The sequence below is a fragment of the Rhinolophus sinicus genome, chromosome 18 (assembly GCF_057876585.1).
Source record: "Rhinolophus sinicus isolate RSI-liver-muscle chromosome 18, RSI-T2T, whole genome shotgun sequence".
Lineage (NCBI taxonomy): Eukaryota > Metazoa > Chordata > Mammalia > Chiroptera > Rhinolophidae > Rhinolophus > Rhinolophus sinicus.
The window spans coordinates 37,873,081-37,898,612 of NC_142518.1; the positions used below are offsets into that span (position 1 = coordinate 37,873,081).

Here is a 25,532-nt window from a genome sequence, read left to right on the forward strand (position 1 = left end):
ACTTTATACTGATGGTTTAATTCAAGTACCACTTATTACATCAATGACTTAGTGACTGGGGATGATTTAGAATCAATTATGCCTAAAGCTCTGACTTCTCTCACTGATTTTGTATTTCAGACTGTTACATAGGAAAAAGATTGACGATTCTTTGCTAATAACCTTTTTGAGAATCCAGTTACCTGGAGCAACTAGAGAAATTCTACCCGAGACAGACAAAACTTTTTACCTTCAAGCCAAAGTCTTGGGACTAAAACGGGGCCCCCAAAATTAACTGGCTCCTCTGGAAAGTAGTGCTAACCCATCCCACTTGTGGGTAGATGCCTCCCTTCATCTGGACTCCCATCATCGGCTCAAGATATCCTCTGGGCGTCTGCTCTGGACGAAAAGTAGAAGAGAGCCACTGCTAGGATGCTTGCTTAGGAAGTTGTCCTGAGATGTGGCATTCTAGCTGCACAGTACGTGCTTAGGGGACAGATTTCATAGCTTCTGTGTTCCGAGAGTGAGCTTGTGAGCGAATGGATACTTTAACTTCTCTGGCAGCCCAAGCAGGGTGGTGGGTCTGAAAAATGGAATGGTTCCCACCTCACCGTGGCTCCCACCTCCACTCACAGCTCAGCACACCATTTATGAGCGCTCTGGTTTACTAAGTAGTTGAAATGGTTTTTATTATATACTAAGTGCTGGGAAATACTAGGTTTGTTTCTAGCCTCCCTTCTAGTCCACCCATCACGTGCCCTGTCTCTGTTCCAGGGCTGCACTGTAAGTGCAGGATGGAACAACGACCCCACCACCTTCACCAAGGTGGGCTTTTCACACTGTACAGAACTGGTAACCGCCTCGGGGATGGGGTGGGCCCACGGGTCAGTCTTCATCTGAGTCACGGGGGCCCACGTACTCGCAGACAGCATCATAGTGAAGCTCCACCAGCCGATTCTCTCTCCGAAGCTGCACCAAAGCCTGGCTCCGCTCTCTGTCCCAGCCCAGCAGACGGCCCAGCTAGAGTAGGGGCGGGGGGAGTCAGCTAGGCCAACCCAGACCTCGGGATATCCCCTGCATGCTCCCCCCACCTGATTCCCAGGTCTGGGACTCACCCTTCCAGCCAGTGGCCCCAGCACCACCATCACCCGGTTGCCCTCCACTTTGGGGACAAGGGTCTCCAGCATGTCTTCCCTGATTCCTACAGACAAGGAGAGCCGAGTAAGGCCTGCAGCAAGGGCCAGCCCACCAGGGTCCTGTCAGAAAGGCCTTTCCTGTATTCCCGGGAGCCACTCTGCACCCTGTTGACAGATGGGAGGCCCACCATACCCATTCCACAGGTGAGGAAACCTAAGGAGCAGTGCCTAGCAACAGCCGTACTAGAGGAGCTGTTATGTAAGGTGACAATGGGTAGTGGTGCCAGCAGAAGCTGCTTACCATAGCTGTGTTGGAAGCCCTACCAACCCTGCACAGGGAGCTCCATACACACCCCTACAAGATACCACAGAAGGAGAAACAGGTCATTTCCATGCTAATTTTGCAGATGGGAAAAGTGGGGCTCAGATAAGAGTCTAATATTCTGTCACAGGATGCTGGGCCTTGCAAAACCACCTGAACTCTGCCCAACCTCCCAGCCTCTGCCTGGGTAGGCTCTCGTCCTCAGCCAGCCTCGCTGCTCAGCCTCGAGGACGATAATGACCCAATGGCCCATCCCTCAGACTCACCTTCCAGAACCCAGCCTTCATCTGTCCGACACACACAGGTATCTGGGCTGAGGACATCTTCAATTGTCATCTGGGAAGAGGGTCAGGGGGCATGAGAATGTTAGCGAGTTAAGGGGGCCCAGTCCCTGGGGGAGGAAGGGGACCCAGGCTGTGGGGTGCCCACCTTGGTATTGTAATAATGGCCGCCCTTGTGCAGCTTATCCACAAACCGCACACGCAGGTCCCTGTGCAACCAGTGCTGACTCCTGGGGGCTGTTTTGTCACTCTTGGCTATAGGTTCGTCCTGTCTGTGGAGAGCGGACAGACACCAGGCTTAGTCAGACGTGCATTCTGATGCTGTGAAACCCACCCATAGTAGCATTCCTAGTTCCTTCTATGCACTTGCCTTGCCCTGGAAGCTTTCTCTGACTGCTGGAGGCTCCCCCCACCCCTACCCTCTTCTACCATCCCAGATGCCCAAAGTCCCACCGGTCTGGAAGGTGTTTCCGTTTCCTCGCTGAATCCTCCTGCCGGGTGGGGAGGTCCTGATCCTGGGGGGCCTTCTCTGATGAGGCTGTTCCGTTCTGCTGCCTTGGGGATGATTTGCTCACCTGGCCTATTCAAGGGGGTGTGGGGAGAATCAGGAAAGAACTTCAGTGTCTCACTCTTTCCTTCCAGGCCACGTCTCAGCCTCAGGCCACCTCCCATCTGCCAAAGCGTCCCCTCTCATCAGCACATCTTTGCCTGGTCTATTGGAACATTCTTCCCTTCTTTCAACAGTCTCGGCCTCCTTTGGGAAGCCCTTTTCCATCACCCCAGCCTGCGCTGACAATGCGTACCGGAGTCACTGCCATGTGGGCTAGGAGTCCAGGAGAGTGCTGTCAGCGCTCCTATCTGCCAAACTGCCCCGTCCTACCGACACATCTAGAATATTTTCCTCTCTGGTCACGACCTGTTCTAGGTAGCTGCTCTGACTCCCTAGCAAAAGAAAGGTTCATCACCCCAAACAGACAAAGACCTCCCGAGGGTAAGACTTGGTTTCCGCACCTGTTTCTTCTCCTTCAGAAAAAGGCTAAAGACCCAGGGTTATGAGACCAAACTTTCTTCAGTCAAACTGAAGAAACCACTATCTTCATTCTCAGCATCTTCATGTCCTGACCACGGAGCAGAAGGCAAACCTGCCAGGCAGACCGCTACCCTGCCCTCTGCAGATCTAACCCTCTCCCCCAAAAAACAGGCCCAACCACCCCAGGAATGCTTCTCCGACTCCTCCAGCTAGGTAAGAGGTTCACTCACTGAGATCCAAGGAGTTCCTGTCAAACTCCTGCTGGGAGACAGGCCGCAGGCAGTACTCACTAACAGTTACCATGCGGCCCCCCACAGCCAGACGAACCATGGCCCGAACATTGTCAGGATCGAGGCCTTCCACCTACAGTGGAGGAAGGAGCTGAGTGAATTCGACCTACATTCCTAGGACCAAACTATTCACCCTTCTTTCCAAGGTGCCCGACCCCTGTGCCTCCCCCAGCAAACTGACCCCGGAGGGCTGAATCTGGGCCTGGTCACTGTATCTCCCTAAGCAGACTGTAACCCCTGAGGTTGGGGACGAGGCCAGATCCCTATGTCTCCCCTACCAGACGGTGGGGCTTGAACATATTTTAAGCATTTAATCCTCAGGGACTTGTGGTATGACCTCTCCTTTCAATTGGAAACTGAGGCTCAGAAAGGCCCCGAAAGTGGTCCTGAGTTACCGAATGAGGCAACAAGCCAGGCAGGCCTAAAAGACAAAGACTTCCATCCAGCCTTTCTACCCCACACCTAATTCTGCCGCCCTCTGAATCTCACATCAATCTTCTCTGCTGCCTGTCTTGGGTTCCAGGCACATCTTGGTTTCTTACCTTCCCATAGAGGCCTCGGTGAGGGCCAGAAAGAACCGTCACAGCTCCTCCAGGCACCAGGCCTTGAGGCTCGTCTTCCTTATCCTTCTCTTGCTCATCTGGCCTCAGCAGGCGGTGGGGCCCTGTGGGGGCCAGGGCCTGGACCTCAGTCAGGTTGGCGCCCAGCCCTAACCCTTTGGGCCTCAGTGAGTTGACACGGGGCTTCACCACTCTGCAGGGAGCACAGAATATGGGCTTGTTGGGGGATGCAATGGCCTTCAATGCCCCACTCCCCTGTATCCCTCGCCAAATCCCACCCTACCAATATGTTCAATAATATATTTCCCCATCCTATGTTGGGACTGTTTTTGACCTATAGAAATGGCAATTTCATTTGGTTCAACCTAATAACATGTTGTATATACCATCCATTAAGTGTAACCAAATACACTAATATTTCTACAAGGGAAATCATACAAATATTCACACCAAACAGGAGAAACAGACCATAAAAAATTCAATGTCAATCCAGATCACATTTGGCTGCCAAAGGGTTTATGAAAAAAATACTTGTTTTTCAAAATTCTTTGGAGTTCAGAACTGTGAAGGGAACGTAAGTCCACGTGATAACGGTAAATGTCCAGTCAATGCTTATTTGGGTCCAGGGCCAACTATGAGTGCTTTACATGTATAATTTCACTCAATTCTCAACTGACCTAGGAAGTCAGTGCTGTTATTATCCACATTTTTCAGATGAGGAAGCTGACGCCCAGAGAAATAATATTTCCATAAATCGGATCCCGTTACGGATTTTCAAAGGGCAAATAGGAGTTTGAAGCAGTAGTGGAAGAGACTGCTGAATTGGTTAGGATGGTAATGTGCCCTTCCCGTACTGGGATGGTTCTGGGGGGGCAGTAACCACAGGGGTCTTGTTCATTGCCTTGTCTACTGTCCCCTTGCCCCTACCCCAGAACTCACTGATTGAAGGTACGGCCGATGCCCTGGCCAGGTTTCCAGCCCATGCCCCGCAGCATGGCCAGCCCGTAGGCCTCCACAGGGACTGCCTCGTAATTGGCCTCCTCCGGCACCTACACGTTCAAGCGGAGGAAGGGTGGTCAGGCTTTGCGCATGGTGGGCCCTCCGAAGTGCATTTGCTACTTCCCACTGAGATCCTCACTGCTTCTTTTCCAGTCAGCTCAAGGGTAACTTTTGATTTCCCCTCACCATCCCTCACTTTACTCCTCCACTTCAGTCTTTCAACAGAAATTTACAAAGCACCTATTCTGTGCCAGGTACTGTTCTAGGTGCTGGGGAGAAAGCAGTAAACAAATCAGACAAAAACTCCTGCTCTTGTGGAGCTTACATTCCAGTTGCGGGACACACAATAAATAAAATACATAAAACAGGATATGTCAGGTGGTAATAAATTATGTGAAGGAAAATAAAGCAGGTTAAGGAGATGCAGAAGGATGGAGAAGGGAGTGTCACTGAGTTGATATTTGAGCAGAGACCAGAGGAGATGACAGAGAAAGCCATGAGGATATGAGAAGGAAAAGTGTTCCAAGCAGAGAGAACAGTAAGAGCAAAGGTACTGAAGCAGGACAAGATCTGGTATGTCTGAAAAGCATCATGAAAGTCAACCTGACTGAACTAGAGATATGGATGCAGAGAGGGGTGGTAAGAGATTAATTAGGAGAGCTGGGCAGGAGCCACAAGGGAGACCATTGAGACAGTAACTGCAGTAGTCCAGATGCCAGCAGAGTGATGCTAGTGGCTCAGACCAGCACGGTGGTAGTGGCGACGGGGAGAAGTGTTCCGATTTTAGAGGTATTTTGAAAAGGAATATGATAGGATTCTGCTGAAAGATTGTATTGTGGTATGAAATAAAGAGGTGAGTCAAAGATGGTGCTAAGGTTTTTAGGCTGAGTAAGAGAAAGGATGGATGTAAATGTGATCAACTGAGATGTGGAAAGCTGAGCAAGGAGGAAAAATGAGAGAAATGAGGCCAAAGCTGGAAGAGGATGGAGAGTGAAAAGTCTTTTTATTCTTTTTTATGATGAAAGAAACCAGAGGACATCTGAAGGCTAATAAGAAAGTTCAGTCAAAAGAGATGGTGGTCTGGGGCTGTAGGAAAATCAGGCTCCAAAGCACTGCAAAAACCAAACTGTGAATGAAGAGGTGAAAAGAGGGTCCATGGGTATGAAAGACAGACTTGGTTACTTATGTATATACACCCCTTACCTCCCATCATCACTCCCTCAGTTCTTTATATTCACTCCAGATACACCATAAATTGCCTTACTGTCGGACACACACCACATTGATTTCCTGACATCATGCCATGGTCTGGGTCATTGCTGCCATTAGGAGTACTCACCCTGCTCTCCCCTTTCTCACTAAACCCTACCTGTCCTTCCAGGCCTCACTCCTACCACTCTGGTCTCAGTCTCCATCACTACTGGTGGACTACTGGTCACCTTGCTTCCACCTCTGCTTACTTAGTCTGTTCTGTTCACAGCAGCCAGAGAAATCCTGTCAAAACAGAAGTCGTGTCCTTTCTCTGCTCAGAGCCCTCTCATCTCATTCAGAGTAAAATCCACATCCTCACCACGGCCCACAAGGCCCTGCCTAGTTCAGCATTCCCACTGATGAGCTCATCTACGACCCCTCCCTCTCCCTCATTCCACTTCGGTTACATCAGTCTCCTTGGTGTTCCTCAAACACTCCAAAGGATGGAAGGAGGGATAAGTAGTATGCATCATCACATACACACACAGACTTCTGCTGTGTGCACGCAGGCAAGCCTATCAGACAGGGAAGAGGCTGGGAGAGGAGGGGGGCGAGGGGCCAGCTCACTGTCTCAGCCTGGGGTTCACTGTCTGTGCCTTCCCCGTTGGGGGTGCATCCTTTCTGGATCATGGGGATAGCGAGCGTGGGGTCAACACCTGCATTCTCGCTCTCCTCCAGAGACTTCTTGGATTCTAAGGAAGAATGGGAGGGAGCAATGAGGTTCCACCCTACCCTTCCATTTTCCTCCTGTTCTTCCTTTACTGGGACAAGGCAAATGGGGGATCACTCACCCTCAATGAGCTCCTTCACAGCCTGGGACAGCACCCCATCCCCCACGGCCTCAATATCTGTGGATGGCCCCGGGGCCTGGGTTGGTGGCTGCTTGCGATGGCCATACTGGATCAAGGGGATGACGAGTTCCTTGGGGGCTTCGGAGGGCTTTACACTAATGGGAACACAGAAGGGTGAAGTTGGGAGAGTAGTATGGTCAGTGGGTTGAGCCACACCCCTTCATTCAGAGAAAACACAAGAGTCAAGCTCACCCCAAGTCCCATGGACAGCGCCCTCAGTTCTGTCTGGCTCTCCTGTTATGTCTCTGATGGTACTTTCTTTGGATTCTCTCCTCTACCCCCAACTCCTAATTGTGCCTTTGGGGAATCAGTCTTCAGTCGATGGCTTCCACAATGACCCACAAATGACTATATTCAGCCTGGATTCTCTCCCCAGCTCCAGGCTCCACACCTGCTTCCTTAGCTGGTTGATTCTCTTCTGGAAGTCCCTCCCTCAGACTCTCCTTTGCGGATTAAGCTGATGAAGGCATCCTCCAACCTGAACCTGTCGCTCCATCCCGTTTCCCCGTATCAGAGAAGCCCCACCGCATCAGTTGAGACATTAGGGGTCCTGTAATTCTCTCCTCTTTTCCTTCTCTCAGAACGCACACACCTCAGGGTTCCTAAGTCCTAAAGACACTCTCTCTCAGGAATCCATCCTCTCTTGTCAATCCCCACGGCCATCAGGCTCAATTTCTCCACCTGTCCTACAAACTCCCGCCTTCTCGCCTCCACGAATTTCCTCTGGCGGTATTCAGGCTTTCCAGGTCACTGTCACCGAGACAATCAACTCAGATTGCACCCTCCCACTTGCACCCACCGCACCGACTTCCAAGGGATGAAAGACTCGGCGCTTCACCTCTGCAACTCCCTCCCTTCCACGGTCTTCAAGAAATCCTTCTCCTCCGGTGCCGCACCCGCGCCGTCTCCTGTGCCCGCCAGCCGTCTCCGGGCGGACGTGCGACTAAAGCTGAACGAAATCGGGGCAGTGGAGGCTCCCGCTGGCCGCAAAACACCTTCTTCCGCATCCGCCATCTTGCCCCTCTTCTCAGGCCGGTGAGCTGCTTGCTGGGAAGGTTAGTTTGGGCTCGGGTTGCCCGGGGCCTGACGACTAGCGCTAGAACTACCTACCTTCCCACAAAATACTGCGACATCGACAGGTGAAAGCGCGCGGTGGGAAGCAATTGTCGCCCTTTTTACTTCATAGGAGCGCGTCGCGCTAAGCATATAGGGAAATGTAGTTCTTCAGGGAGGTAGGCGTGGTAGGAGGCTGATTCATTCTTAGCAGATATTCATTCCTTCGTGTAAATACTTTGACAAGTATTTATTGATCGCCTACTGTGTGCACGTAACTGTGCCCTACTGGTGTGAGAAGTGTAGGTAAGATAAATCATTTAAGAAAAAGTGTGAATGTCAGTCGTGTACCATAAAAAATAATAATAGAGCCATGTAAATAGTGCCTACCGATACCAGATTTAATACTGGACAAGCTCTGGATTCAACTATTAATAAAAAATGCACCTCCTCCGTTCTAGAGCCTCATAGTGCAGTGGGGAGCAATGACACTTAAACAAATATTTAAAAATATTTCCTATCAACATTAAATATGTTGTGAGACCCAGGTCCTAAGTCTTCAAAAGATTAGACAGGTTCCCCTTGTGTATGACCTTAAGAGTTTGTAAAGTAGAAGACTGTTACTTAAACAAATAGTCACAAGAAAGAATACTACAAATCTACAAAAAATTCATCCCAAAGAAATCACTGACGATGTGCAAAAGGATTTTTATATGAGATTCATCATACTATTATTGTAGCAAGATCTTGAAGACCTCTTAAATGAACAACAGAAGGGGATGAGGCAAAAGGAATTATAGTACATGTCTTGGGTGGAACTCGTATACTTGAGCCTTTAAATGTGAAGCTATAAATATAACGACATGAAATGGGGATATAGTCACAATGTTTGGAAAGTAGAATCGTATGGTGGGGTCAGAGGATGGTCTTGAAAACAGGAAGCCCATTATTTGATCAATCTCATGGCCATGTTTCCAGGCTTAGAATCCCTAGGCATCCTGGAAAGGGCCCTGGAATCTCAAAAGAGTAGCCACTGTGGTTTTCAAAATATACAACAACAAACGTCTTTTAATTTTTATTTTGAAATAATTTTAGAATTAAAAATAGTAAGAGAGTTCCTGTATATTCTTCATCCACATCCACCTACAGGATAGTTAACAAGATTATGTGCTCTCTTGAGGGTGGTTACACTTCAGGGGTCTGAAAAAGAGACATTTCAAAGGTGTATTAACTTAGATGCACAGAAACAATGGATGGGGCTTGCTTAAGGCCAAGATAAACCTTTTACTAAAGAAGTTATATGTCTGGGATGAGACTACCCACCATGACCTACCCAATTAGGAATTTATGATTGATCACCATATGAGGTTACTTTTGATTAGATTTATTACAGTGCCCCTCCCTTTTTTGTCCACAAGGGCTTTGTGAGCAATTAAGAGGAGGCAGGTATCTCCATGATAGCAACAAGCAAAACAGGAAAGAAACAGCTAAGGAGAGCCCTTCTAAGGTCAGAACAAGCTGCAAAGACTACCCTCAAAGCCTACCTACCACATACAAAAGGCCTGACTTTAATTGGATAAAACTATGGAACAAATTATGCCCTAGGGCATTGTCAAAAATTAGTTTAGATTAACAGCTGGGTATGGTATCAATACAGGCAGACCAGCCAGAAATTAAACTAGGACATCAGGGAAAGAAACAAAGAGAGCCTGGATAAAAGTAAGGTCATTTCAGTGCGTCTGTGCTCATGCCCAAGGCTGAATCCTCTGTAGAGGTTCATCAGGCAGAAACAGATTTGACTAAATTAGTGTAATCAAGTCATTAAACAAATAAGCAAACAATAACAAAAATGGGCAGATCAGTACCTAGAGTTGCTACAATGTTATATAAAATGTCCAGTTTTCAACAACAAATTATGCAACATGCAAAGAAACAAAAAGGTGTGAACCATATGTGGGGGGTGGGTGGGGAAAAGGAAACAGAAACTGCCTGTTAGAGGGCCCAAATGTCAGACCTAGCAGATAAGGATTTCAAAGTGGTTATTATAAATTTGTTCAAAGAAGTAAAAGAAATCATGTATAAAGACTTAAGGGAAGGTATGCTATTGTGTTTCCCCCAAAATAAGAGCTAGCCGGACAATCAGATCTAAAGAGCCTTTTGGAGCAAAAATTAATATAAGATCCGGTATTATATTATATTATATTGTACCAGGTCTTATAGTAAAATTAGACCAGGTTTTATGTTAATTCTTGCTCCAAAAGACACATGAGAGCTGATTGTCCAGCTAGGTCTTATTTTCCGGGAAACACGGTATGTAACAGTATTTCATCAAATAGAAAATGTCAATAAAGAAATAAAATTACCAAAAAAACTGACCAAATGGAAATCCCAGAGTTGAAAAGTACAATAACCAAAATGAAAATAATTCACCAGAAGGGCCAATAGTAGATTTGAACTGGCAGAAAAAAAAATCAGTGAACCAGAAGAGAGATCAATACAGATTATGCAATGTGAAGAACAGACAGTAAAAGGAATCAAGAAAAATGAACACAGCATTAGAGAAATATGGGACACCATTAGGTTCACTGACATATGTGCCAATGGGAGTATCAGAAGAAGTGGGGACAGAGAGAGGAGCAGAAAAATTATTCTAAGAAATAATAGCTAAAAACATTCTAAATTTGGTTAATGAACTTTAATCCACATGTTCAAGAAGCTTAATGAACTCCAAGTAGGATAAATGCAAAGAGATTAATACCCAGACATATCATAGTCAAAATATCGAAATCCAAAGAGAAAACATAGCAAGCACAAATGTAGTTCCAGAACAAGTTCAAAACGGTCCTATCCTGTTCAAAGAGATACTGAGTTGCTTTTCAGAGACTACAGACCAAGACTGCAAGTCTGCAGCCAGGGCATGTGCAGAGGAAAGAACTTTAGCCTCCAGCTGCACCTGAAACCAAAGTCTTGTCCCCCAACTCATGGAATCAAAGAACCAGGACATAACCGGCACTTGAACACCAGAACCCTTTCAGAAGCCAAGAGTTCCATTGTCCAGGAAGATCCGGTGTTGATGCACCTTTACCATCAATGGCCAAGATCCAAGTTCCTCTAATTAAAACTTGCCCTACCAGAACTTCCACGTACCTGTTCTCCCTTGCCCCTTAAAAACCATTGGCCTGGTCCAGCGAGCAAGATGGCATTGAAGCACCACGAGGTTTCCCATCTTCTCATTTGGTGCCTTCTCAATCAATAAACCTTTCCTTACTCCAAACTCTATGATGTTTTGAGTTTTGTCCAAGCATCAGGCACACGGACTTCGGTCTGGTAACCAATGAGAAAAATCACTCTTTACATACAAGGTAACCCCAGTAACATTATAAGCTGATCTACTATCACAAGCAATGGGTTCAGTAGACAGCTAAATCATTCTTAATGTGAAATTTTGAATAGTTTCTATCCAAGATCAGAAACATAACAACAATGCTGCTCTTGCTACTTCTATTTAATATTGTCCTTGAAGTTCTAGTCAGGGAAGATAGGCAAGAAAAAAGAAATTAAAGGTATCCAAATAGGAAAGGAAGAAGTAAAACCATCTCTATTGCAGATGACATTCTATAGAAAATTCTAGGAATCAGCTAAAAAGCTATCGGAACTAATAAGCAAGTTTGGCAAGGTTACAGGATTGATCAATATACAAAAATCAATTGTATTTCTATAAACAAAATAAAAACGAAATTAAGAAAATAATTCCATTTACAAAAGCCTTAAAATAATAAAATACATAGAAATAAATTTAACAAAAGAAGTGTAACAAATGTACTGTGAGAACTACAAAACATCGTTGAAAGAAATTGCAGAAGACCTAAATAAATGGAGAGACATCCAACATTGACTTGTGCTGGATTCTCAGGCTGGCCCTGTCCATTGCTCTCCTGCAGCTCCCATCCTCTTAAGCTATCCTCTCCCTCCCCAAGGTTCCTTAAGCAAGTCTCCAGCTCATGGAGTTTTTAAGCTCCGCAAAAAATCCAAGGTATTTCACAACTTACTGTGTTTGCCATGCTGGGAACTCTGAGTGGGAAGCAAGGGGGCCTTCCATGACAGGAGATTTTCCGTGACATTACTGTCTTTTTTATTTTTCACATTACTGTCTTTACAGTCCAACATGCTACCTGCTGGGGGATGACAGAGGCTATCAAAGCTGTTAGGGACTCTCCATAGAAGCCACGTAGGCCCCGCCCCCTAATTTAACAATCTAGCTTTCATCTCTTTGAACTTACATAGGGCTTTGCCCACCATTTAACTACCTAAGCAGTGTCCTTTCAAGGCTTTGCCCACAGAAATAACTGTCCTTATCCCGCCTTCTTAAGTAATAACCCTGGGACCGGCTGCTTGAATCATCCTCCAGACCTTCCTACTCCCCTCTAAACACGCAGACCCTGCCCCTCAAATAACAGCCTAGGCCCACCCGGGAGGGCGCACTCTCCAGGATTCGACTCCTGAACATTTCAGGCTCCACCCTCTAATTAGCCTACACACCTCAGCCATTCCCGACATTTCGAGCCCCGCCCACACTGCATTTTTAGGGCCCACCCTCCAGACAGCACTCCAGTCCCACCCCTTGGCTAAGTGCCGGCCACCAACACGCTCCAGGCCCCGCCTTCTCAGAAATGCCATTCTAAGCCTCGCTGACCTCGCTGGGGATAACCATCCATCCTCGCACCCTCATCTAATCTTCCAACACTCACCTACGGTCCTGCAGTAACCCTCCCAGGGTCACCTCCTAGAGGAATAAGCTAGGATAACCCCAAGGCCCCGCCCCCCGAATCTTCCTCCGAGCCCCGCTCCCCTAACTCACACCTGCCACCTCAGAACTCAGCTGTACTCCAACCCCGCCCCCCGGGGAGGCCCCGCCCCCGACACTCACCGTCCTTGGGGAGCAGGCGCAATGTGGCGCCCGCCTTGCGTACCAGTACCGCCACGTCCGCCGCAGCTCTGGCCGCCAGGGGTCGCGCATCCAGCCGCGCCAGGAGCCCCCAGGCTCTGGGGCTCGCCCGCTGGGGAGGGCGGCGGCCTGGGAGGGGGGGAAAGAACCGGTCAACACCCACCCCGAGCCTCGGCGAACCCCCACACTCCCCGACGTCCGAAGACTAGAATGCCCCTAGGATCCTCAGAGCCCCGACCACTCCCTCCATAGTTCCAGAGGTCGCCGACTGTCCCTGTCATCTCCCGCGACCCCCAACCATCGCGGGTACGCGCGTGGACCCCCGCCGGCCCCCACGATATCCCTAGAGACAGCTGTTTGACCGCAGTATTCCTGGACACTCCGAACACTCTGTGACTATCTCTGGACGTCTCCGACTGCCCCCTCATAACCTCCTATTCCAAACTCTTAACCCCGCAATATCGAGAGGGACCCCGATTCCCCCAGATGTCCCAAGAGAACACGGTCTGACCCCCTGTGGCCCTGAGACCCTCGACTCCCCCTCCAGATACCCTAGGCAACCTTGGTGGCCCACGTAGCCCCAACCGCCCCTCCACTTATCCCCAGAGGCCCCCGCCTAAGCCCCCTCAATTCACCAGAGACCGTGAGTGCCCAGGTGTCCCCAGTGACCCCGGGCAGACCTCTCCGGCGCATCTCCGGAGACCCCTGAGAGCCCCCGAAGCCGGTGCGCGGCCCTGCGGCACGGGTGTGGGTGCGGGTAGCGGGCCACGAGCCCAGCCGGGGTCGCTGGGTCCATACCCGCCGCCGCCGCCGCCGCCGCCGCCTCGCGGGCACCAGGCCTGCCTTGTTTACCACCTGTCGGAAGGGAACTGGAAGGAGCAGACAGGCGGGGCGAGGTGTGGCGGGGAAGCGCCTACCCCATCCCCACCCCCGTACCTCCTCTGCTCCCCCTAGGGTCCGTGGCGACCCCCGCGCGTGGCTCCATGACTTGGAGTCGCTCGGGTGGACGCACGGCCGCCAGCGACGCGTTTTGAGCTCCCGCGCGCGCTCACCTGGCTGGCCGCCCGGGTCTAGACGCGGTGAGGCCGACCTGTCCCGTGCTCGGCGCCACAGCCCGCACGGTGACCTACCTGGCCGCAGGCAAGGAGGCCTGGCTTGGGCGCCAGCGTTTGGCCTCGCTCAGCCTCGGGGCGTGCCTCTGCTATCCCAGGGCCCTGGGCTGGATTCCACCTTCCACCCAGGGGATGTTGTTATTCCACGTGTGAGAAGGGGAAGTCGAGGCCCAGAAAAGTTAAAGGCCCCGCCGGAGCCCTGACTCCTAAAAACCCGGATGCAGAACTGGAGCCTGTTACCTGGGAATTCTGCAGCCTCCGGCAGAGCTTTGCATATAGTAGGCACTCAGTAAATTTACAGTGAGCGTCTGCCTAAGCCAGATCCCTACTGGAGAACTGGAAGAGTACGGTGGGCTGGGAAGGGGGCGCCCTTGGAGCCTTTCTGGCTATGGGAGGGCTTGGGGCCCTGAGTCTTACAGGGTTGGGGGTGCTCAAAAACCCAGGGAAGGGCAGGTCTCCCGGAGACTGGAGGGGTGGTAGGGGCCTGCACTTGAGGAGGCTTTGAAGGCACCTGGGTGAGAGGGGATGCCAGCCAATGAGAGGAGAGAAATGGGGCGTCTTCTAGGTTTGAAAGGGGGTTCTGGGGACACAGGCCCCAAGGGGGGAGCGCTGGGGCACAGTCTACTGTAGTGGAGAAGGAATGGGGAACAGTGAGAGATGGCCAGTGGCCGCTGCTTTTTGGAAGAAGAAACTGAGGCCTGGAGGGCCTCAGGCACCCGCCCAGGGCCCAGCAGCCAGGCGACAACAGCTCCCATCTCAGGCAGCTCACCCCAAACATTCACCTGATCCATGACTGTTTCATTGTGGGCTGTGGATGCACCGTGTCCTGATGTGCATTCTGGCTGGCTGGACAACCTCTCTTACCCACTTTAGGGTCCCAGTGTTGTCTGATCTGACCTTGTCTGAGGGGGATACATCGGACTTCCTTCACTGCTCTGTCCCTTTTGTGCCAAACACATCATCTGTCACAGCTCCCCATATATGCCCATTGTTTGTCCTACCGTCCTGCGTTTGCCCATGCTTTGCCCTCTGTCTGGGAGACCCTTCCCAGTCTTTTGTTCACCCTAGGCTCCCACGTCCTCTCCTTCACTGGGAAGCCTTCCCACTTTCTTCCAAGGCCCAATCCCCTCACTCCTCTCCTGGGGAGTACCCCAAATCTGCAAGGCATTGCTATTCACCAGGGTCACTGACCTCTCTGAGCCTCCATCTGCCTGAACTGGGATCCACTCTGTCACTCTTGGTTATCTTCAGGAGTCAAGAGTGGGCGGGTGCCTGAGGCCCTCCAGCCTCAGTTTCTTCTTCCAAAAAGCAGCGGCCACTGGCCATCTCTCACTGTTCCCCATTCCTTCTCCACTACAGTAGACTGTGCCCCAGCGCTCCCCCCTTGGGGCCTGTGTCCCCAGAACCCCCTTTCAAACCTAGAAGACGCCCCATTTCTCTCCTCTCATTGGCTGGCATCCCCTCTCACCCAGGTGCCTTCAAAGCCTCCTCAAGTGCAGGCCCCTACCACCCCTCCAGTCTCCGGGAGACCTGCCCTTCCCTGGGTTTTTGAGCACCCCCAACCCTGTAAGACTCAGGGCCCCAAGCCCTCCCATAGCCAGAAAGGCTCCAAGGGCGCCCCCTTCCCAGCCCACCGTACTCTTCCAGTTCTCCAGTAGGGATCTGGCTTAGGCAGACGCTCACTGTAAATTTACTGAGTGCCTACTATATGCAAAGCTCTGCCGGAGGCTGCAGAATTCCCAGGTAACAGGCTCCAGTTCTGCATCCGGGTTTTTAGGAGTCAGGGCTCCGGCGGGGCCTTTAACTTTTCTGGGCCTCGACTTCCCCTTCTCACACGTGGAATAACAACATCCCCTGGGTGGAAGGTGGAATCCAGCCCAGGGCCCTGGGATAGCAGAGGCACGCCCCGAGGCTGAGCGAGGCCAAACGCTGGCGCCCAAGCCAGGCCTCCTTGCCTGCGGCCAGGTAGGTCACCGTGCGGGCTGTGGCGCCGAGCACGGGACAGGTCGGCCTCACCGCGTCTAGACCCGGGCGGCCAGCCAGGTGAGCGCGCGCGGGAGCTCAAAACGCGTCGCTGGCGGCCGTGCGTCCACCCGAGCGACTCCAAGTCATGGAGCCACGCGCGGGGGTCGCCACGGACCCTAGGGGGAGCAGAGGAGGTACGGGGGTGGGGATGGGGTAGGCGCTTCCCCGCCACACCTCGCCCCGCCTGTCTGCTCCTTCCAGTTCCCTTCCGACAGGTGGTAAACAAGGCAGGCCTGGTGCCCGCGAGGCGGCGGCGGCGGCGGCGGCGGCGGGTATGGACCCAGCGACCCCGGCTGGGCTCGTGGCCCGCTACCCGCACCCACACCCGTGCCGCAGGGCCGCGCACCGGCTTCGGGGGCTCTCAGGGGTCTCCGGAGATGCGCCGGAGAGGTCTGCCCGGGGTCACTGGGGACACCTGGGCACTCACGGTCTCTGGTGAATTGAGGGGGCTTAGGCGGGGGCCTCTGGGGATAAGTGGAGGGGCGGTTGGGGCTACGTGGGCCACCAAGGTTGCCTAGGGTATCTGGAGGGGGAGTCGAGGGTCTCAGGGCCACAGGGGGTCAGACCGTGTTCTCTTGGGACATCTGGGGGAATCGGGGTCCCTCTCGATATTGCGGGGTTAAGAGTTTGGAATAGGAGGTTATGAGGGGGCAGTCGGAGACGTCCAGAGATAGTCACAGAGTGTTCGGAGTGTCCAGGAATACTGCGGTCAAACAGCTGTCTCTAGGGATATCGTGGGGGCCGGCGGGGGTCCACGCGCGTACCCGCGATGGTTGGGGGTCGCGGGAGATGACAGGGACAGTCGGCGACCTCTGGAACTATGGAGGGAGTGGTCGGGGCTCTGAGGATCCTAGGGGCATTCTAGTCTTCGGACGTCGGGGAGTGTGGGGGTTCGCCGAGGCTCGGGGTGGGTGTTGACCGGTTCTTTCCCCCCCTCCCAGGCCGCCGCCCTCCCCAGCGGGCGAGCCCCAGAGCCTGGGGGCTCCTGGCGCGGCTGGATGCGCGACCCCTGGCGGCCAGAGCTGCGGCGGACGTGGCGGTACTGGTACGCAAGGCGGGCGCCACATTGCGCCTGCTCCCCAAGGACGGTGAGTGTCGGGGGCGGGGCCTCCCCGGGGGGCGGGGTTGGAGTACAGCTGAGTTCTGAGGTGGCAGGTGTGAGTTAGGGGAGCGGGGCTCGGAGGAAGATTCGGGGGGCGGGGCCTTGGGGTTATCCTAGCTTATTCCTCTAGGAGGTGACCCTGGGAGGGTTACTGCAGGACCGTAGGTGAGTGTTGGAAGATTAGATGAGGGTGCGAGGATGGATGGTTATCCCCAGCGAGGTCAGCGAGGCTTAGAATGGCATTTCTGAGAAGGCGGGGCCTGGAGCGTGTTGGTGGCCGGCACTTAGCCAAGGGGTGGGACTGGAGTGCTGTCTGGAGGGTGGGCCCTAAAAATGCAGTGTGGGCGGGGCTCGAAATGTCGGGAATGGCTGAGGTGTGTAGGCTAATTAGAGGGTGGAGCCTGAAATGTTCAGGAGTCGAATCCTGGAGAGTGCGCCCTCCCGGGTGGGCCTAGGCTGTTATTTGAGGGGCAGGGTCTGCGTGTTTAGAGGGGAGTAGGAAGGTCTGGAGGATGATTCAAGCAGCCGGTCCCAGGGTTATTACTTAAGAAGGCGGGATAAGGACAGTTATTTGAGTGTGAGGAGGCTAGTGAAATGGGTGGCAATCTGTCTGTGGAATCTAGAAGCAAGGCAATGAGAAGAGGCTAGAATGACAACTCAAGGGACAGGACATAGGTAATTTACATGGAATTCGACCCTTACTCCCTCTTACATCCCACAGCCAGTAGTGAGCTGGATTCTGCAGACATAGAGGTCACGGACAGTCGCCTGCCTAATTCCGCTTTATTGGAACATCGCTCTCAGGTACCACTTCGCCCTCCTAATCGAGGCCACGTGCCTCGCGACTGGCAATGTATGTACACTCATGTTCTTACTCCAGCATCACCGGTCAGAGACCTTGGGTACGTGTACCAGGCCACCACAAGTGACTCAGGTTAAGGCACGTTGTGGTTCGAAGCTGCCCCAGGCCTCTGGTCGGTTCTGTGTGGAGCTGGTTCGTGGTTCTGCAGGCTTTGGTCTCACATTAAGTGGAGGACGCGATGCAGTCGGCAACGCTCCACTGGCAGTGCGCCGACTGCTGAAGGACGGGCCCGCAGAACGCTGTGGTCGCTTGCAGGTGAGCCACAAGGCATTCTCCATTCCATGGCGTTATAGCCTTCTCATCCTTTGTCTGGTGCTCTCCATTTGCCCTTCCTATAACACCCCTCACCTTGCCCTGTTGCAGGCCGGCGACCTCGTGCTCCACATCAACGGAGAGTCAACTCAGGGCCTTACCCATGACCAGGTCGTGGAGCGGATTCGCACAGGCGGCCCCCGGCTCCGCCTGGTGCTAAGCAGGCCTCTTGAAACACACCCAGGCAAGTCTGAGAGGGCGGGAGGGCCCCAGTAAGGACATGATGGGTTTTCCATAGGAGAGGGGTCTGAGTTCTGTAAGGGGAAGGAGAGAGTCCCAGACTGGCGAGATTGGGTGGTCTCAGGGGGGAGGGTTGGGGGTTCAGTGTCTGTGAGGGCGTCATGGCATTCTCAAAACTGGGAGCAGGGAGGGCAGGCTTCCAGGACAGATATAAAGGTGGATTTCAAAGAGGAGGCTTTCAAAGTACTAGGAGGGGAGAGGAAGGAAGGGGTCTGGTGTAAAAGCAGGTATTCATAAGGAAGCGTCATGCCCCTCAGAGGGGAAGACGCAGTGGGTCTCAGCGGGGAGGGAATGGAGCTGGGATGCAGAGGGTAGGGGGTCTAGTTTCTAAAGACAAGGGGTCTATAAGGGAAAGGGTTGGAAGCAGAGGGAGGTGGGTTGAGCAAGGGGAGAGTTTAGGGATCTAGATGGGAGGGGATTGGCATCTAGAAGGTCAGGGTTTGTTTCCTTTGGGGATTGTGGGAAATGATTTCTTAGGGGCGTGTTCTGGTCTAGAAGGGGCGGGGTCTTGGAAAAGGAGGTGTGTGGGGAGGTAGTGAGGGGGTGGTGTCGGTTCTCGAAGAGTGAGTCCAGGCCTTGATGGAAGGTTTCTCTAAGGGTCGGTTTTCTGTCTGCCTCAACCCTTGGAGTCTCCTGGCCACCTTTGGCCAAGGGGCCTAGCACACCGTTCCCCACCCTACCCCATCTATCTTTCAGTCCTACCATCCCCAGGTCGCAGCCCAGATTCTGGAGGACCAGAGGTGATGAGGTCTTGTAGTGCGAGCGTTTCCCCACTTCAGCACCCTCAATCTACGAGGCCCAAAACCGGGGGCAGCCCAGCACCTAGCCCAGAGGGGTCAGCGGATGGTCCCACGGTTTCTCGTCTTGAGCGCCGCACGGAGGACCCGGACCACCGAATCCTGGGTTCCCCGGGACCCTGGCTGGTGCCGAGTGAGGAACGGCTTTCACGGGCTCTAGGGGTCCCTGGGGCCGCGCAGCTCGCCCTGGAGATGGCAGCTGGAAGGCGGAGGCACTGAGCACAGTCTGATGGCTGGGTACTCACTTCGTAGTGTCCCACTTGGATTTATCCGGTGTGTTCTGCCAACCGCGCACTAGTATCGCAGGCGGAACTACCACTTGGCCTTGTCCCCACTCCTACTGCGCAGTCGACCAGCCCGTGCTCCCCTCGCGGCGTCAGTGGTACAGCCCTCCCTGACTCGCCAGCCTGCACTTCTTGTTTCGGGCGGGGGAGGCAATAAAAATGGTCAGATCCTGTCTTGACTTGCCAGGTGCTCTAGTCCGGGTGGGGCTCCCGAGTCCACCCAGTAAAGGAGGGGGTGGATTGATCCGGTTTAGAGGAGGGCCTCTTCTGGCAACCACACTATCAAGTGCTGTTTCTTTCATGCCTCTAGAGGGGTCTGCTTTTGCTGGTCCTCAGCCTGCTGTGCTTTCTCCCCACTCCGTTTCTCTTCGCCAATTCCTGCTTCTCAACCCATTCATTCATTTCACTTTTTTGGAGGTGTGCAGGGCTAACAGATAATTATTCCGCCTAGCGTGGGGAATGCAGAAGTGGGCCTGTTGTGGCGAGAGTGCACCAGTATACCCACAGCCCTGGCCAGGAATCATCTAGACCCTCAGCGGCCCGCCGGACAGCAAGGCTAGAAGCCCTGCGGCTTCCTTTGTCGGGAGCCTGCGGTCTCTCGCTTCCGGCCTGGTTGGTCAGCTTTCGCTGCCCTGTAGGCTGACACCCTAAGGGCATGGGCTGGGGCCCTGGAGCCCCCTTTGGGGCGGAGCTGGGAAGGTGTGAGTCAGCGGTCCCAGAGTAAAAGGCTGTTAGAACATTTGGGCGGCATTCCCCACCCCCTTCCGTAGATGGTGACAAACTGCTGCGAGCTTGTGTGCACACGCCACACACTGGGCGTTCCCGGTCCTGGGAGAGGTCCGAGTTTCCTCCATCCTGGGAACAGAGCCCTAAAGCCGGGGGCTTATATAGCCAGCGGGACTCCAACTAGGGTATCCCCAAAGCCAGTGCTGGCCCAAGCCAGAAATGTCCAGTCACCTCTGCTTTCACCACATCCTGAACACAGGGCCCCATCCTCTTCAACAACGGAAGCTGTGGTCAGGCGGGAGTGGGCAATTCTCACCCCTATGGGGAGAGGCCAGGAGTGGGGAGAGAAATGAAAGGACCGGAGTGTGAGTGTCCAAGGTGGCACTGGGAAAAAGAGGAGGACAGAATAGCCAGGCTGGAGTTGGGGTATAAAGAGGTGAACCCTTGAGTGGTTAGCCCTGTAGACATTGTGGGGGAGTGTGCTGCCCCTGACTCAGAGGCTGGTGGAGGTGTGGCTCTGTGGCAGTCAGGAAAGGGCTCCAGAGCCCCAGTCCTATAAAACAGTCACACCCAGGAGACTAAGAATAGTGACCCAAGCCACCATTTACTTAGCCTTATCCCTGCTACTGGCTTCACTTGCACTGTCTATTTTCATCTGTTTACACATCTACTCAATAATCCTGATATGTCCATTCCACAAAGGAGGGAAGTGATGCCCAAAGAATATATATAGCTGGTGTGGGGTGGGGGTGGGGTTGAAGCAAGATTTAATCAAGATTTCATTCCTAAACCTTAATCTCACCTGCATTTGACAAGAATTAACTGAACTTCAGCTGTTTACCTTGAACTGTGATAGGCACTGGGGAGATGCTTGGAGGAACAAAACAAAAATTTCTATCCTTCTGTAGCTGATGTACTGACATATCGAAAATGAGTAATTTCAGAGAGAAGTGAGAGTTATAAAGATAGCAAAAGGAGGTTGTGTTGGGGGAAGTAATGATGGTGGGCTGCTGGCCTCTTTGAAGACAACATTTGAGCAGGGACCTGAATGACCAGAAGCCAGATGGATAAAGAGCTGGGGGAACAGCACTGACAGCAGTGGGAACAGCAAGTGCAAAGAGGCTCTGAGGCCGAGTAATTTGTTGTGCTCTAGAAACTCAGGCATGTCCTCACAGACTTGGAAAGCACACACTTAGCAATGGGTAAAAGTATGTTTCACCCTTTCCATTATCCAACCACTCTTTCACTGGGATGAAAGAGGGGAGTCCCTTCCTTGGTTTTGAGGGGCCCCAAGCTAGGAGGTGGAGAGCAGGCAGGCCCTTGGGTTGAACCATCCTGGCCTTCCAGCCATGACTCTCGCCTCCTCAAATGAGATGAGAATAAAACCAATGTCCAGTTTAGAGAGCGTGCCCCGCAACACACCTCCGGGGAGAGCCAGATTCCAGTGACCAGGTGCCTGTCTCACATGCAGAAATCCAGGCTGAGTCAGAAATTATTTGCTCAGGGTAACACATTCTCCAAATGTCGTCAGCCTTGTTGCCCAGCCTGGCAGCCAAGGAGCCTGACCCTTTCATCTTGCCAAGGAGCTCCCAGCAATAAAACCTGTGTTCCTTCATTCTTCATCTAGGGATGGGCTAAGAGCCCCTTCTTAGAACCAGAAAATGGAGGCCCAGCACTTAGGGCCGCGACTTCCCTCGGACTGCAGAACAGAGAATCAGACAGAACCTGGGCTCTGACACTATTCATAATGTCAGCCCCCATTTACTGAGCAGCTTGATGCTCACTAGGCCCTGTTCTCTCTCAGCTTGGGTGTGCACTGCCGTGGTCTCATTCCCATCACTGCTAAGAGGTTTATTCTATGATCCACAATCCTTTATCCACAATTCCAAAGTTCTGGAAGCTCCGGAAACCAACAGTTTCCCCACAATTTGGCACCACTCGACTATGAAACCTGACCTGACTTAATGAAGCACAATTTTCAGTACAGGCTTATCCCACCTTATTGTCAATATCCACACTTTCGCTTGAGGAAATATTAACTTTTTGTTGTTGTTGCTGCTGTTGTTTTTGTTTTTAAACAGGGCAGCCTCAGACCCCACTGAGAGTGTTAAGTAGTATACCATATATGCACCAGGAAAACTTTCTAAAATTCGAAATATTCCTAATTCTGGAAAAATACCTGGGTTTCACCAGGGCCTCGACCATTTTTACAGCTAAGGAAACTGAGTCACTCCCTCCCAAAGGCAGCTCCTCCCGGTTGAGATGCGGCAGCCCCAGGAGCGTTTGTATCCGAAAAGGGCAAAGTATCTCGCTATTACCGCTCAAGGTACCCCTAACTGCCAAGTCTCAGAGGCTGGCGTCCCTGGAGATGTAGCGCCCCGGTGGGAAGTATCCAGGGTGGGCGGGGCGAGGGGGCTTCCGGGGCGGCTGCCACCTGGCCCGCCCCCCCCCTCCGGCCCCGCCCGCTTCTGCGCCGCGCGGTGATTCACTGCCTCCGTCGCCCCGGGGCCCCCTTCCCGGCCAGACGGCGGGCAAGACGGCTGGGTGTGCAGTGTCCTCGAACCTGCGAACAAGCGAGCAGATCCTCCGTGCCCCAAGGGACTCCAGCCCACGCCATGGCGGATTCGGAGCGCCTTTCGGCCCCTGGCTGCTGGGCTGCCTGCACCAACTTCTGGCGCACCCCCAAGGGAATTCTTCTGTTTGCTGAGATTGTGAGCGTCCTGGGACAGGCGGGTGGGGTGGCTGGATCACTCAGAGCCAGAAAGACCCCGGAGAAGCAGGCGCGTGGCGGGGCGCTCTGGGCCATGGGTGGGGGTGTGTGGGTTAGTGTCCGAGGGCCGAAACCAGGGGTGCAGGGCGAGTCAATGGGGTTTGGAGAAGGTGGTCGCGAGCTGCTGGGCCACGGGGTGAGGTCAGGGGTCCACGGCGCATATGGTGGGGGCCGTGGAGGGAGACCGCTTGAACTCATTGCTGGACTCACCGAAGGGGTCCCAGGGGCCTGGGAGTTGGGGGGCTTCCTGTGGCAGGGCGTGGCACGGCCTGGGTACTGTCGGGCGGGCTGGCGGCTCGCCCAGGGGCGGGGCCTGTTGGGGTGGAGCCCCGCGCGCTGGTCCCGCAGGGTAGGGCGCTCCGCTGTTCTTCAGTTCATCCTCGCCCTGCTGCGGTGGAGTGGGAGGTCCTTAGCTATTCGGCTGCTACGAAGCCTCGGTTTCCCACCCCCGTCAAAGTGGGCGCTGCCTTTGAGTCACTTGTAAAAGGGGTGAGGCGCCTTTAACCGGAGTCCTGCCCCTCGGGTGTCGCTCTCACCGCTTCCCAAAGGGGTTGCCGGGGGAACCGCACGTCCTGTCCCGTCAAGGCCCCAAGCTGGCTCCAGCAGTGCTCATAAAACACCTGGCCGGGCCACTCCCTGCAGTCCACCCCTATCTTAGAAGGGGAAAAGGGGGAACCGGAGACGCCCAACTCTACCCCTTACTAGCTGGGTGACCCTGGGCAAGTCACTTACTGTCTCTGTCTCACTTTTCTCATCTATAGAAATAAAGATACTAATAACAGTGCCCAGCTCATTAGGTTGTTGGGATGATTAAGTGAATTAATACTTGTCCAGCTTTTAGAACAATATTTGGAACACAGTGAGCACACAAGAAGTGTTCAGTTATGATTGAGACCCCTGATTTCAACCCATCCCCTCAGCCCCAGGAGTTGATGGAGGCCCCTTTCCTCATGTCATCCTTCCAGATATTGTGCCTGGTGATTCTGATTTGCTTCAGCACCTCCACATCAGCATACTCCTCTCTGTCAGTGGTTGAGATGATCCTTGCTGCTGTCTTCTTTGTCATCTACATGTGTGACCTGCACACCAAGATACAGATCATCAACTGGCCTTGGAGTGTGAGAAAGGGGCCAGAAATGGCAATGCGAGGGAAGGGCCCAGGTACTTGGGATTGTCTGGGAACTCTGGACACTCATTGACTTCCCTCTTCTCCCTACCCCTTACAGGATTTCTTCCGAACTCTCATAGCAGCCATCCTCTACCTGATCACCTCCATTGTTGTTCTCGTTGAGAGAGGAAATTCCTCCAAAATCATCGCAGGGGTAAAGGCCATGGAGGCACCTCCAAAGCACAGACAGGGGGATTTGGCAGAAAGTATGGGACCCACAGTAGGCCACACTTGTCCTCAGGGCCTGTAGGAAAGTCTGGCCCTTTTCCTGGTTTTCCTTCGAAGACCATCATTTGCTGTAAAAGGCCATCCCTTGTCTGACACAGGACCTTTCTCAACACACTAGACTGGCATCTGCTAGAACTTTGTCTCAAATGTTACTGTGAATGGTGACACCTATATGTGGGGCCACCATGTGGCCATCCTGTGTTGAGCGGTACCAGGAGGAGTGAAGGTGGGGGTAGTGTCCAGTTTCCTGGCCTTTCCCTGGGGCTCTCTGGCTTCCCCAACTGGGGTTTTGGTCACCTTCCTTGCATGGGACAGTCATTGGAGGTGGTGGATACAAGGAGGTATGAGGCTGACCAGCCTAATCCACCCCCACTCCCACTCCCACTCCCACCCCCAGGTACTGGGCCTAATCGCTACGTGCCTTTTTGGCTTTGATGCCTATGTCACCTTCCCCTTGAGGCAGCAAAGACATACAGCAGCCCCTACTGGTAAGTGTGTGTGTGTGTGTGTGTGTGTGTGTAGGGGATTGTTGCTGAGGGGGCTGAGGAGAGAAGGAAAGGGATCTCCCAAGGGCATGAATGCAAGCTCTGTCCCTTGTTGGTACTTATGGCTTTAGTGCCAATAAGTACTATAAGCTTCAGTGTTCTTGGCTATAAAATGGGCATATGGACCCAACCAATGCTTTCTTTTTTCCCTCATTTGCAGACCCTTCAGATGGCCCGGTATAAGGTGTAGGTGAACTCTCTTCGTTTCTCTCTGCAACCTGCAAACAACACCTCCATTGAAATGACTCCTCCCGGCCCCTACAACACTCCCAGCCAACACCCAGCCCCCTATTGAGGTACAAGTGCCTTTATTGGGAGAATTTGTCTTCCAGCCTGCCAATCAACCCTCCTGGGTGTGGCCACCTTTATGGGTGTGCCTAGGTCCCCCTTCTGCAGTACCCGAAAGGAGACACCAATTCTGCATGGACTATGCCCCACCTAAGCCACAAGATGAGTGAGAAGAGTGCCTCAGATTTCAGGCTCCAGGCCCCAGGTTGTGACCCGCTCCAAATAACCTCACTGTGGGGGCAGTTATGTGGAGGGATAAATATAAATAAATAAACGGATTGTTGGAATATATGATAATGAATAAATTAATCCTTTGATCAAATGTGAACAAATCTCAAGCATCAGAATGGGGAAAATTGGGAAGTGGGGACAGCTG

The 25,532-nt window shown here is 52.7% G+C and overlaps 4 protein-coding genes across 8 annotated transcripts; 2 read left to right on the forward strand and 2 right to left on the reverse strand.

The window, feature by feature from the left end:
• Nucleotides 1-642: 642 nt before the first annotated feature.
• GPKOW (G-patch domain and KOW motifs) lies at nt 643-8,116 on the reverse strand. 2 transcript variants are annotated; one of them, XM_019714335.3, is made up of 11 exons: nt 7,538-7,992; nt 6,640-6,794; nt 6,416-6,540; nt 4,538-4,647; nt 3,581-3,791; nt 2,979-3,111; nt 2,172-2,298; nt 1,867-1,990; nt 1,704-1,773; nt 1,095-1,180; nt 643-999 (listed from the first exon to the last, which is right to left on the reverse strand). In XM_019714335.3, exons 1-11 carry the CDS (start codon nt 7,711-7,713, stop codon nt 865-867), a joined length of 1,452 nt encoding a protein of 483 aa, XP_019569894.2. In that variant the 5' UTR covers nt 7,714-7,992; the 3' UTR covers nt 643-864. The 2 variants fall into 2 exon arrangements, with proteins under 2 accessions (XP_019569894.2, XP_088650837.1); XM_088794711.1 differs by lacking the exons at nt 643-999; nt 1,095-1,180 and adding an exon at nt 1,219-1,470 and having other exon boundaries at nt 7,538-8,116.
• Nucleotides 8,117-8,814: 698 nt separating this feature from the next.
• Nucleotides 8,815-14,600, reverse strand: LOC141569576 (uncharacterized). The gene is made up of 6 exons (XM_074323296.2): nt 14,579-14,600; nt 13,333-13,827; nt 12,680-12,826; nt 11,802-11,927; nt 10,900-11,076; nt 8,815-8,952 (listed from the first exon to the last, which is right to left on the reverse strand). The coding sequence occupies exons 1-5, from the start codon at nt 14,598-14,600 to the stop codon at nt 11,057-11,059; spliced, it is 810 nt and encodes a 269-aa protein (XP_074179397.2). The 3' UTR covers nt 8,815-8,952; nt 10,900-11,056.
• Nucleotides 14,601-15,240: 640 nt separating this feature from the next.
• Nucleotides 15,241-19,604, forward strand: MAGIX (MAGI family member, X-linked). Of its 4 annotated transcripts, none has more exons than XM_019714269.3 (7): nt 15,241-15,852; nt 16,036-16,269; nt 16,776-16,922; nt 17,658-17,740; nt 17,817-18,053; nt 18,162-18,294; nt 19,047-19,604. In XM_019714269.3, exons 2-7 carry the CDS (start codon nt 16,212-16,214, stop codon nt 19,364-19,366), a joined length of 978 nt encoding a protein of 325 aa, XP_019569828.2. In that variant the 5' UTR covers nt 15,241-15,852; nt 16,036-16,211; the 3' UTR covers nt 19,367-19,604. The 4 variants fall into 4 exon arrangements, with proteins under 4 accessions (XP_019569828.2, XP_074179935.1, XP_074179937.1 ...); XM_074323834.2 differs by having other exon boundaries at nt 15,241-15,774; XM_074323836.1 differs by lacking the exon at nt 16,036-16,269 and having other exon boundaries at nt 15,831-15,968.
• Nucleotides 19,605-22,614: 3,010 nt separating this feature from the next.
• Nucleotides 22,615-25,447, forward strand: PLP2 (proteolipid protein 2). The gene is made up of 5 exons (XM_019714289.3): nt 22,615-22,868; nt 23,893-24,045; nt 24,154-24,249; nt 24,721-24,811; nt 25,029-25,447. The coding sequence occupies exons 1-5, from the start codon at nt 22,773-22,775 to the stop codon at nt 25,049-25,051; spliced, it is 459 nt and encodes a 152-aa protein (XP_019569848.1). The 5' UTR covers nt 22,615-22,772; the 3' UTR covers nt 25,052-25,447.
• The last annotated feature ends 85 nt before the right edge of the window (nt 25,448-25,532 follow it).

Bases quoted from the DNA above. Each gene is read 5' to 3' on its own strand.
- GPKOW (XM_019714335.3), bottom strand. From the start codon at position 7,713: ATGGCGGATGCGGAAGAAGGTGTTTTGCGGCCAGCGGGAGCCTCCACT. The intron at 1,774-1,866 runs GTGGGCACCCCA...CCCTCTTCCCAG, and splicing joins GCCATTATTACAATACCAAG to ATGACAATTGAAGATGTCCT. The intron at 1,000-1,094 runs GTGAGTCCCAGA...CCCCTACTCTAG, and splicing joins TGGGGCCACTGGCTGGAAGG to CTGGGCCGTCTGCTGGGCTG.
- MAGIX (XM_019714269.3), top strand. From the start codon at position 16,212: ATGCGCCGGAGAGGTCTGCCCGGGGTCACTGGGGACACCTGGGCACTC. The intron at 16,270-16,775 runs GTGAATTGAGGG...CCCCCCTCCCAG, and splicing joins CTGGGCACTCACGGTCTCTG to GCCGCCGCCCTCCCCAGCGG. The intron at 18,295-19,046 runs GCAAGTCTGAGA...TCTATCTTTCAG, and splicing joins GCCTCTTGAAACACACCCAG to TCCTACCATCCCCAGGTCGC.
- LOC141569576 (XM_074323296.2), bottom strand. From the start codon at position 14,600: ATGGATCAGGTGAATGTTTGGG. The intron at 12,827-13,332 runs GTGAATTGAGGG...CCCCCCTCCCAG, and splicing joins CTGGGCACTCACGGTCTCTG to GCCGCCGCCCTCCCCAGCGG. The intron at 11,928-12,679 runs GTGAGTGTCGGG...GTCATCCCCCAG, and splicing joins GCGCCTGCTCCCCAAGGACG to CAGGTAGCATGTTGGACTGT.
- PLP2 (XM_019714289.3), top strand. From the start codon at position 22,773: ATGGCGGATTCGGAGCGCCTTTCGGCCCCTGGCTGCTGGGCTGCCTGC. The intron at 22,869-23,892 runs GTGAGCGTCCTG...TCATCCTTCCAG, and splicing joins TTCTTCTGTTTGCTGAGATT to ATATTGTGCCTGGTGATTCT. The intron at 24,250-24,720 runs GTAAAGGCCATG...TCCCACCCCCAG, and splicing joins CCTCCAAAATCATCGCAGGG to GTACTGGGCCTAATCGCTAC.